General features: G+C 37.5%; 1 protein-coding gene across 2 annotated transcripts in view; it reads right to left on the bottom strand.

The window, feature by feature from the left end:
- ARHGAP18 (Rho GTPase activating protein 18) overlaps positions 1-12,747 on the bottom strand; it is a 160,610-nt gene that overhangs the window by 44,374 nt on the left and 103,489 nt on the right. For both annotated transcript variants that reach the window (XM_081141396.1, XM_081141395.1), the window contains exons 2-5: positions 11,749-11,942; positions 8,361-8,596; positions 4,837-4,900; positions 381-553 (exon numbers count right to left, since the gene is read on the bottom strand). In XM_081141396.1, coding sequence (XP_080997522.1) covers positions 381-553; positions 4,837-4,900; positions 8,361-8,596; positions 11,749-11,942 — 667 coding nt within the window. The remainder of the gene's footprint in view (positions 1-380; positions 554-4,836; positions 4,901-8,360; positions 8,597-11,748; positions 11,943-12,747) is intronic.

Here is a 12,747-nt window from a genome sequence, read left to right on the forward strand (position 1 = left end):
ATATAACCTTTGTCTAAATCCAGTTTGGGGCGGGGTAGGGAGAAGCTATAAAGGAAAATGTGACAATTAGGGAAATTTAAAGACGAACGTATATAAATATAATTTTGTTTCATTGTACAATTTCTTAAGTGTTAAAATTGTGTTTTATTAAGCTAAAAAAAGTTAGTGTATATCTGATAGCACAACATATACACAGGTAGATGTAGAAAGAGAGAAAGCAAAGGCCGTAAAATGTTAACTGCCGACCGGATCTACATGAAGGCCCTTTGGGTGCTTACTAGACTATTCTTTCAACTTTTCTATGGGTTTGATATTTTCAAAATAAAAAGCTGATTAAAAACAAGCTCTCTTTAGTGACATCTGAATAGTGTACTACGTACAGGTGACAGGGCATTGTTGCTCTTCTGGGTCCCATCCCTGGAGCTCTCTTTCTGATTGACGGCTTGCTCCGCAAATGACACCTCCAAGTTGATATCTGTTTCAGAGGTGGGTGCCTCCTCAGGCACCAGCGGCATCAGCTCCTTTTCACCAACAACTAGGCCAGATGCCTGGTCTGGGGGAAAAACAAAAGGCCCAATTCACATGTTTTCTTTCTTTTCTTTCTTTCTTTTTTTTTTTTTTTTTTACTTCTAATACATTAACTATGTAAAAACCTTTGGGAAAAGTACTATTTACTATAGGCAATAATTAACGCTTATTTTAATAGTAAAAAGTATACTCAAGGAATCCTGCCATGGGTGGCACAGGGGGCTGGGGGTTGGGGGGAAGTAGAGGAGAAATGTGACTAGAAATCCACAGTTCAATTGTGGAATCTTTCTTTGGGGTCACAATTCTTAGACTGGGTCCACTACCAAAACATTGCTGGATAATCTCAAATTCTGAATGAAAACCTCACAAAAATTTAATAGACTTAATTGTTGTTTTATTTAGGTTGGTTGCAATCTGTCTTAGAACTAGCAATATACTATTTACTTTCCTGACAGTAGAACAGATTCCTGGAATAAGGCGACTTCCACACCCTGCATTTTTTCGTTCTGGAATGTTACCTACCTATCATAGTAACAATTTCAAAACAAGAAATACTGCCAAAGCCTTAGTGCAGTGGGAGTCAGGCCTAGAGGTACCTGGTTCAGCAATCAATAGCTTTTGCACCCAATTCTATCAAAGACTATAAAATGTCCTACAACTATAAACCTACAACATTTACATCAATATTTTAAGAGTATAATAAGTTTAACATTTTTTGTTTGTTTGTTTGCTGTTAATTCTACAGGGGGGGAATACATTTGAAAGCCTCTTGGCTGAAAACACCAGCTTTACACTTTGGAGAAAATACTTCTAAATTTTACTTTGATAAATTTTTGGTTTTGATGCAACTCATATTTTAAAAACCCTGGAACCAATGACAGGATTACTATTATTTTTCATTGCAGACCTTTAATTCATGGGGAGCAGAACTAAATTACAAAATAAACTTACACAGTACATTTACATATTATAGACTAATCCAAGGTGATGAAAGAGGTAAAGTTCATTTTTAAAATGAATAAATATATGTCATATACACATACCATTAAAAGTATGCTGCCTTCAGAAAAATATATTTATAGTTATTTAAATTAAAAACAAACAAAAAAAGTTTTGTTTTAATCAAAATAAAATTAAGAATAAATGTACGTCTAGCCTGATCCACTCAATAAGCAGGGTGGCTCTGTGGTCATGTGACCTGAGCCGTCACACAGGACTCCAAGCTCAGAAGCACCCTGCCCTGGGCTTGATGCTCTGCTGTTACCTTCTTAAAATTAGAACAAGAAGCCCTACATTTTCAGTTTGCACCATGCCCTGCAAATTACATAGCTGGTCCTAGTGGCCTCTCACAGCTAAGAAAATAACTAAGCATTTACCCATGTCAATTCTGAAAATAAAAATAAATTCGAGGCTCCTTGATAGTATTTATCTACCGTCATCTGATAGTATTTATCTACCGTCATCTGCTGTCATTTATGCCATATTTTATGACAATTTTTAAAAATTAGAATAACTAGACCTTCATTCAATTAATTTCTAAAGTATTAATTTAAATGCCAACGCCCAGTTTTAGTTTTATTTTCCTACTGGTTTAGACTGATTAATGTTTTACTGTGAATATATATGTTGGTTTCTTAGGAAACCATTTCAAGAGGGAAAAAAAAGATTAGCCATTTTCTTAAATTAGAAGTTACTTTTCCAGAATGTGACTGTTTATGGACGAGAATTTTGAAACTATTCCCTTTTCTCTTCAACACAAGTTAGAGTTACAATAAATACCACCACCCCCAACCATGAATTGTTCTTGCACTGAATTCAAAACTGAGTAGAAAACACATATTTAAGTTATAATACATTTAAAACATATGAATTTCCTCTAAAAAGTGGCCAAAAAAGTACATAAAAGCATAAAGGTTCAAATGATAAATCAAGTCAGAGAAGATAGTAGGAAAAAGTTGTAGGGGTAATGCAGGCATGCTGTGGGAATGGATAGTTAATTGGTTGACAAAGTGTCTATGAATCAATTATCTACTCTCAAAGAGAGAAAAGTTAAGAGTATGCTGAGATAAACCTTTTGGCTCTTAAAGTCCTCGAGTGTAAATAATATAATTTCTTTAATCTATTCCCCTTTGGTTTTGAAGTGGTCAATAGCACTAGGTTACAAACGTCTTACAAAACTCCTTGAAGTTAGTCAATTGTCCAAAATATCCCAAGTGCCTTTATTAAAAAAAATTTTTTTTCTTCCTCCATGGAAATAAAAAAGAAAGTATACATATTAATATGAAACTTTAAAAAATTATTAGGGCATTACTAATATATCTAAAGGCATGCATTAAACACTGCGTCTTTCACAGACATCGAGTTGTATCACTTGAAGAGATAAGATTGATACTTAGCAGTACATTAATTCGAAATGTGACAACCCTTGCAACATTACCACTTTATAAGTTCTTCATTTAGAATAAGTATCTTTGATTGAACATGTTTTTATAAAAGCCCAAGTGTAGGGAAACCTCTTACAATAGACCATGTCATGCACGTCTTCAGATTTCAAGCAGAAAGAGCTCCATGTTTGAACCCTAGACAATGTTTTCCATGCATTTCATCCAGAACCTTTCAATGTTTTTCATAACACTAGTTAATTCACTGGCTAGGGAAAGAGCACAGCAGTACCCAGAACAGGTGCAGCAGTAAATACTCAGTGACTTGGATGGCGTTACACACGTTCTCTATTACTCTGATTGGAGGCTCCATGCCCACTTCATAGCATTCCAGCAAAAGCAGATGTAAATCAGGCGGCAAATTTGCCACACTTCACTCGCCTGCTGCAAGCTGGGCTGGAAAGTGCTCCTATAGTGAACTTGTCTTCCAGGGCTTCTATTTATATAGCCTACATCACCATCTCTGGCAAGGAAGGAAAATACCAAGGAAAGACAATATCTTCCTCAGTATTCAGTTAGCGACTGCCAGTCACTGTTGCCCAAAGACTAAAGCATATTGACACTGGCACAAAAGGTTCATCTGTCTCTCTTGATGACCCAGCTCTCTAGCAGGCCAGCCCTGGGTATTCCAGTTTGCTTGCCATTTCAATGTTTGATGGTATGTAGACTTGGGGAAACACCTAGTAATTCCATTCTGATAGAAAACATGCAACTAGAGAAACCTCCACAAGATAGTAAAATCAAGTGCTTTTACAGATAGATATAAATATACAGACATGTATGTGTGCATACACACATCTACATATATACAGAGGTGTGCATCTGTGAGTGTTTGTGTGTTTTAAAGGCAGGCAGGGGTGCAGGAGAGTTCTCAGAAAAGTATGGAAAAAATACACATACTAGATGCTCCAAGGCTCCAAAATGCCCCATATAACCTTGGACTAACCCCTGATTTTTACAGGACATTTGGGAACCCTTCCCAGTCCTCCCCAGTCTACCTGATACTCTTGCCCCACTATTTCCAATCTGAATACACTACTACTAATGGCATGGACACTTCAGGTGCCAGGTCTTAGGAACATAAACAAAAGGACAAGCCTCCAGCCAGAATCCCACAGCCACGGGCCACCTTTGTTACAGTTTTTAAATAACAACACATTAAAAATCAAAATTTTAAGCTTAAGTCTATTTCTTTAATTTAGAACATTTTTCCTTTCTGTTAATAAATGAAAGAGCTATAAATTCTTTCTTGATAAGTACTAACAAAGTCTTAATATTTATTTCTATCCATACCTTGAATTTTTAATCCATTTCTCAAATAACAGATAGAGAAGAGGAAAAGTATATAAAGGAAAATTATAATCAATTGTCCAAAATATCTTAAATGTTTTTAAAAGTTTTTCTAAACTTTCTGAAAAGTAATCCATGAAGAACTTATGATATGAGAGCAAGGCTTCAAATTCACTGGCTCCACTTACTAGCTGTCTGGCCTTGAGAAAGCGACGTCACCAGTTCTCTCATCTGTAAAATGGGTTAAGAACAACACCTACTATATAGAGTTCTTGAGCATATTAAATTAGGTAAACATCTCTGCATAGTGCCAGGCACATGGTAAACATTCGTGAAAAGTGACTATGTATAAAGATGTTAGAACAGAGAAATATGCAAACATTAACCAATCATCATCATCATCATCATCATCAAAGGCTCACTATGTGCTCAGCCTTCTGTGGTTATCTACCTGGGCACTTTACATTACTACTTTCATAAAATTTTCTTACTAGAATTGAAAGTGAATGTTTTAAAAGGCTGTATCTGTTTGTTATACTAATAAAAGGGAAAATACAAGAAAACACGTCCAACATACCATCTTTTCCTTGGTATTTGTTTTCATTTGTTCTGACTGACTGTGATTCAGTGCCATCTGGAGCCTAAAGATAGAAAATGGGCCATTTAGTCATCTCCAACTCACAACCAGAAAAATGGTATTGTAAATAATTCCATTGCTAACCTTTAGGATATAAGAAATGTACTCAGAATTATAGCAATCACAGGAAAAAGAGTACTATGGTTATAATCAACAAATATTTGATTACCCACACAACTTGTAAGACACGATACTGAGCACCATGGAGAGCATGAAGGATGTCGAGGGTGTCCCTGCTATCACAGAGGCCGATATTTAGTTGAGGGGAAAAGACAAACATATCAAAAAGCTAGTGATATCCATCAGTAGATGAGTAGACAAACAAAATGGTCTATCCACATGATGGGATATTATTTGGCAATAAAAGGAAATGAAGTACTGATGCACGCTACAGCGTGGATGAACCTTGAAAACATTGTGCTAAGTGAAAGGAACCAGTCCATTTCTATGAAATGTCCAGAAAGGGCAAACCATAGAGACAGAAAACAGATTACTGGTTGCCTAGGAGTAATGAGGGAAATAGAAGGAATGACTGCTAATGGGTAGAGGCTTTCTTTTGGCAATGATGGAAATGTGCGAAAATTGATTGTGGTGATGGCTACAAATATGTGAATATACTAAGAAGCACGGAATTGCAGACTTTACCTGGATGAATTGGATGGTATGTGAACTATATCTCAATAAGGCTATCATGAAACAAAATTATGAGGTGACAGGTAGGTAATAAAATAGAAATCTTCAAATTTAAAAAAAGCTAGTGGTAAAGGTGAGATAAATTAAAACTAAATTACCAAACGGGCATTAAAGGCACAGATATGCAAAGGAACTCCTTTTTCAAGGGGTTGGAGCAGTGCCATGTGAGGAATGTAGCTCTCCAAGGGTTTATGGACATGGTAAAACATGCTGACTCTCCTCACCAGTAAGTGTGGCCAGGCAGTGCTTCCTCCTTTCCAAGCCGGGCTTCAGAAGGAACTCAGTAATCAGGAAGGGGAGTCTAGATCAATCACACAGAGACGCCTAATTGAATGAATTATTTTTAAAATAATCATTCGATTGGATTTTCATCTCTACACAAAAGAAGATGGTGGCCTTTGGAGTCGCCCTCACCATACCTTTCACCTCAAGCTGTGAGCCAAGAAGGACCCTTCCCTTCCCACAGCCTAAGAAGAGTCTAGAAAAGCCCTGGGTCAGGTACCTAGGGATTGTTCCTGCACTACTTAGAGGCCGGTGGCACCAGGGAGAGCCTATGGTGACTACTGAATGGGGGTCACAGCACTACTTCAGTCCCCCTGGGGACTGAGCCATACCCCCGTCCGTCTTCCGTGCACAAGCCCACGGAGGCCAGCCCTCCACAGCACAGCGAGCCAGTGAGTGATTCCGATCTACACACGAACACGTATCTGAGAGCATGTGGTGGGAATTGTTTGCCTTAGCAATTGAAGATGACAGTGCAGATGGTACTCATTTCTGTATTATATTTCCCGGTGTCAGCAAGGGCTTCGTGGGGAAGCATTTAAAGTGGAAGAGCTGAATATGAACTTATTTGAGAACAGAGGAACTGCAGGTGAAGACGGCTGGCCCGTGTTCGCTTGAGGGATGGAGGGCATGGCTCTAATGGGCCGCAGTGTTTCAGTTGAGGGCCTGCCGTGTAACCGAGTCGACATTCATTTAAATTACTTGTGAGAGTTCTCTTTTCAGGACTCCATCAGATGATACAATCTACCAATTACCTTGAACTCAAACCATGTAGTTTACACATTACCAGGGATTTGCTGAAAAATCCTACTTCTGCAGCCCCGAGTAGCAACATCCTCTTGGAAACTGGCATGAATCCCACAGTACACATATTGCTCAGGCCCGGCTCTGTCCTCTCCCCCGTTTCACCTCCTCTTACCTCCTTTGGTTGGTAATGCTATATTTCCTTACCATTTTTTCTAAAACCTGGACACCTAGCCCAGTCCTTCAATTCCAGTAGACGTTCCAAATAACCACTGGGTGGTAAGCAAGTGCTTAATTGCCTCACAGCCCCAAGAACCTGCCTGGAACAACCCATGGACCTCAAAACTGTAAAATAGACTGGTTTCGATCCACAACTGACCATGCAAGTGGAGAAGAAATCTGCAGCTATAAAGGATTTCTTAGAATAACAAAATGTCTGCAAAGAGCAAAAATCCTCTACATGACAGAAAGATACCTCAAATAAAAGCCCTCCCATCCTTTGTTTCTTTACAGAATCATGGAATTTTTGTTATTTTTTATTTATAGTGTAAATAGTCTCATGTATGGATTACTTAATATCAGATCACATATGGAAACCCAAATATAGCAGGATGCGTAGTGGTTAAAAAAGTCAAACAAATTAGGGTTTACTATCTATGGGACATTGAGCAAGTCACTTAAAGTCTATGAGCCTCGGCCGTAGAAAGAAAATGGTAATACCTCACTCGAAAGACAGCTGTAAGGATTGAAGGAGAGAAGGCAAGGAAGGCAGTTAGCACAGAGAGTGTTCGGTGATGGCAGCAATTATTATTATTATTATTATTATTATTATTATTGTGATCACCGCTCAAGGTTCCTTTTGTTTGCTCTTATTCCAACCACCTTACTGTACTTTCTAGGCCAGAGCTATTCAGGGTCATCCGAGAACAGGCCAGAATAAAGATCGACTTTAATCCTAAGAACATCATCTAATTCAGTGCTTTTTTTTTTTTTTCTTTTTAGTAGTAAGACTTTCCTCATGAAGGAACGGATGTTATTTACATTTTGTGCAAGCTCATTATGTCCTCACGGATGAATAACACAGCCCACCCACTGGCTGTTTTGAGTAGCACTGTTCTAGGCACTGTAGGTCCCGTACTTGACCATATCTTCCTGACATCTTTTCATTCATGAGTCCCATATGGCTTCCACTAATAAATTAATCATCTTGACAAAATATTTAATCAAATCTTCTATGTGCTGGGCACCATGCTAAGTGCTATTCACAAAAGGGAAGTTATTTCATACTTTCAGGGTCCCTGTTTGTCATTCGGCTACAATCAGCTCCCTCACGTCTCACTTCCAATCATCTTCAAATGAGTCTAGGGAAAAGCAAACGTTCCTACAAGAGTTAACAGATGAAGAAGAATTCCCTACCTCCTACTTTTCTATAAGGAACAACTGGTAGTCACGTTGTCTGGGGTGGGTGGGGGTGCGGGGCCACTCCTAAGCTCCAAGGACACCTCAGACAAGGGTTATCACACTGAACAGTAACTTGCTTAATTTTCTGCCCCCTCAGCATTCACTTCTAGGAGGACAGAGACCAAGTCCCTCTTGATCGCTGCCTGCACAGAGCTTCAGTGCCTGGCATATAATGTGCTCATAATGTTTTTTATGATTTGAATTCGACTGGATCGGTCTAGTTGATTCTAAGCAATCATTCCTTTGCTTGAACATCAAAAAAAAAAAAGAAGAAGAAAACCTACTTTTTCTTTTGACTGTGTCTGTTGAGAAAATATGTCTCTGACGTCAGGAATGTGGTGCTGTTTGTTTTTTTTCCTTAAGGTCTGGGAGACAGTCTCTACCCGTTTCTGAACAGCTGCTGCCTGCGTCCGGGTTAATGTTGATAAAAACACCATGCTTTCTTGGGGATCTTCAGCAGACTCTCCAAAGAGATTAGACAAACCGGCCTCCTTAAGCCACTCTTCTTCCAATTCACCCTCTGAGACAGTAGAGAAAAATGGGACTTAAGATCACAAAATGGGAGAACTTGCACACTTTTTTAGCTTTTAAAAAAACTCTTCCTGAAACTCTTCTATTGCAACCGAATCATAGTGCTAAGAATCATTATCTGAAACTTGGACAACTGCCATAAACTCCAGCTACAAAGATATCAAGTTTTAGATCCATTTCATACATACTCAATTAAAAAATTTAAATGACTTCACATGTAATTAACCTCTATAACTTCTCTGCAGATTAACTATGGGCAGATATTACTGTTCCCTTTTCAGAGATGAGCCAGCAATGAAAATATAACTTATCTCCATGAAGCTATAGAAGGAAGTCAATATCGGGGATATCCATTAAAGTCCTGTTTCTTGGCTTAAATTCAGCACCACCCCCGAATTCAACACTAATTGATGGGAAGGTTTGTTTTCTCTGTTCACTGTCGCTGACAGGGAGTGTGACAAAGAAGTAAAGAGCATCTGGACATCAGGAACTAATCAATGTCGAGTTCATTTATTTTAATTCCCCTAATCACCACATTAGACTCATGTCTTAAAAATTAAGAAAGAAAAAAAAAAAGCACACTATTTTAATAAAATTTCAAAAACCTTATAGACAACAAATTACACACCTAGATCAATTTAAAACACTAAAAGCAGGATGTAAACAATAAAGCAAATATTGTAAGATCTAATAAAAATTACAGAAAAACAGAATAGATTCACACCAAGCACCAAGTTTATATAGGAACGTGAAAGACCAACTACTTGGGACACAAAGACTTGCATCCATACCCCATGCTTGCAGCTCAACAGCCACATCACTTTGGACCAGTCACTTAGCCTCACGCTGACTTCGTTTTCTCATCTGTAGGCACAGCACAGCTGTCCTAGCTGCCCTGTGACCAAACATGAGAAAGTCATATGGGATGAGCTTTGCAGGGCTCCATCATAGTTTGTGTCACGTGAGGTAGCACTGACTGGTTCTGCCTGTCTATCCTTCTGCACTACATAAACTCCCTGAGGGTGGAAATCAAGTATTAATAACCTTGGCTTCAAGAAACATAATGTAGTGCCAGACATTGTGCATGCCTGGCAACAAAAACTGTTTTCTACTGACATAAAGTCAGCCATTATTATTAATACTGTTAAAGTAGAACTCAGTGAGGTGTATAAAACCAAACTGCCAGGAAAAAAGCTCATATTGCCATGATAAACAATATTACAATATTGAATCATTTGTTCCACTAAAAAGTAGAGGTAAAACTCAATCTAAAGTCAAAGAAAAGGCAGGGACATGTAGACACATTCCTAGTTTTCTTGATAACCACATCATGAACAACAATCTACGAATGTGTTTTCATCTTAGAAAGTTATGAAATAGCTAATGACATACGGCTATGTATCAGGCCTGAATGCTGTGTCCTGTAAAAATGTTTTCTTATTCAGACGATCCCTGGTGTGCTGTGTCGATATTGAAACATTGAGACAGAAAGATCGACATACTTTTATCACCAATAAGCCTGACTTTACTGGTAAAGTGAAAAAAAAAAAAATGAAAGTACAATGAAAGAAAACCCAAACAAAAGAATGAATTGATTATAATTTTCTTTTAAAAATCTAAGAAATGTTAAATTAAGAAAAATCTCCAATTTTTCTTTTTAAAGTATTATTGGTAAATTTTTCAAGCAACACTGTAACAAAGGAGAAAGACCTTTTTAGGCAGATTTTGCTGCTTAAGCAAATCAATACTAAGTCATGTAGTTAGGAAGTCTTCCATTGAAAAGGGAGCACTATTAGTGGGTCATGCGGCACTGGCTGTGGCTCTTACTCTTTTGGCATTTATATCAACCTATATACCAAAGCCATACTGACAAACTTATGGATGGCCCAAGGCATAGAAAGAAAAGTATGTAATAGATGCCAAAATTGGGCATCAAAACCTGATGATTGCTTGAATTTAAAAGATTAAGAGAAACAGTATGGCCCTGGCTGGTGTGGCTCAGTTGGCAGAAAATCATCTCGTGCACCAAAAGGTCGCCAGTTCAATTCCTGGTCAGGGCATATGCTATGCTGGGCTGCAGGTTCGGTCCCTGGTGGGGTGCGTGCATGCAGGAGGCAACCAACCGATATTTCTCTCTCACATCAATGTTTCTCTTTCTCTCCCTCTCCCTTCCTCTCTCTAACAAAAAAAAAACAAAAACAAAACAAACAAACAAACAAAAAACCGCAATAAAAACATATCAAAAAATAGTATTAAATTTAAGGGGAAAAAAGTAAAGTTTTACATATTTCTTCCAGAATATCAAGTGTAGTAGTGGAGACTGCGGAAAATATGGCTGGAAAGAGACTTGAAAGGGATTATGAACTAAATACAAGATAGAAGCAAATAGAGAGGCTAAAAAAATACTAACGCCATCTTCCATTGTCCAAATCCATACTCTTAGGCTAGCTGGTCACACCTATGGCATTACATCCAATTTGGGGTGCTATACTTTGAAAGATAAGATGTCCAGGACTAGGACAGGTTTGAAAGCCACCCTCAAGGAACAGTTCGTGTGAATCTTTTTTCCTCCTAGAAAGGACTTGGTGAGCAACAAAATAACTATCTTTAAACATTTGAATGGCTATCAGGTAAAAATAGAATAGACTCGTTCTGCTCCTCCAAAAAACCAAAACTACAGCATGTGAAATAAAGGGAGTATAGAAGATTGTAATCAATGAAATATAGAACATCAAAACAACTGAAGCTGACTGACCAGTGGAAAAACGGCATCGTGGCAAAGTAGTGAGCTTTCCACCAGCATCTACCCCCACTAGAAGCCATATGACCATTTGGCTAGGACACCGCAGAAGAAATTCAAAGGCAGGTTAGATGATTTCAAAGATGAAGTCTAGTGTTAAAATTCTATGGCACAGTGAGCTTAGCCAACAAGATTGTAGCCATATAAGCCTAAAGGAATTTACTCACGCCACTTGTAATTGGCAGCTGCATCCATAAATCTGCCACAAACAGTAATTCTCAAGTTGAAAGGCAACCTGCATTGTGTTTTTTGGGTTGCCCTATCTTTAATTTTTTACTGTTGTACTCATCTCCCATAAATACACATCCAAACCAAAAAAGTTGTATTTAGCTTGTTATTACCATCGGGCTCTTTAATGACCACCACCTCTTGATCTTGTCTGTTCTCATTAGATTTCTTGATATTGTCTAGTTCATTCCAATAGTCCTCCATGGTTAGTTCATCCACGGAATCCTGGGAACTCGATCGATCAAATGGAGGCTTCTCCTTAACTTTGGTGAGTTCTTGGTTCATAGTATACTGGCCACATCTGCGACTATAAATTCAAAAGAAAACATGGTTCATTTTAGTACGTGAGGAGGCAGTAAAATTTCTAAAATATCAGAGCACTGAGCTGAAAAATTTGGAAACTCCTTAAATTCTCCTTAATAAAACCAGAGATATATATTTTGAAACTATTTACCTTGAGATGCTACTAATTATAATGTGCTTGTAGAACACATAGCAATGTGAGAAATCATTTTTCCATTTCCATTTCACTTATATTATTTTGACTTCTTTAAACCTGAAACTTTGTTCTTAGAAAATAGCAGTTAAATCTAGAGGCTACTAGTTAATTAAAAATGAGGATTGAATTTGTACACAATATTTCACATTTATCATTTATATCTGTAAACCAAACTCAGTCAACCCTTATATAGCAAATATCTGTAATCAATAAATTAGGTACTTTTTGAGTTTCCATTTTATTTTTGGAACCAAAACATGAAGAGAAGAATTGCACATTAAGTTCACTGTTACATTTTACTACAGAAAGCAACTTCTAATCTTTAGTTATAAATGTACCCCATTGCTCATATGTATTTTTAAAGTGGTAAAACTTCACTTCTTGGAAAAATTAATTTACTGGTGATTCTGAATACCTAGGATTACCACTTAACATTTATTTCAAATATCATCCATAAAGAAAGGATAAGTTGAATAAAGGAAGGTACTTTTATGACTTCAAGTTACTATATTTTTTCTTTATAAGTCACATCTCACCTTCTACTAAAATTGAATTAAAGGACTTTATCATAAAAACCCATATATAACAGAAATTTAAAATTCTTGTTTCGTAT

The sequence above is a fragment of the Miniopterus schreibersii genome, assembly GCF_964146895.1.
Source record: "Miniopterus schreibersii genome assembly, chromosome: 6".
Classification (NCBI taxonomy): Eukaryota; Metazoa; Chordata; class Mammalia; order Chiroptera; family Miniopteridae; genus Miniopterus; species Miniopterus schreibersii.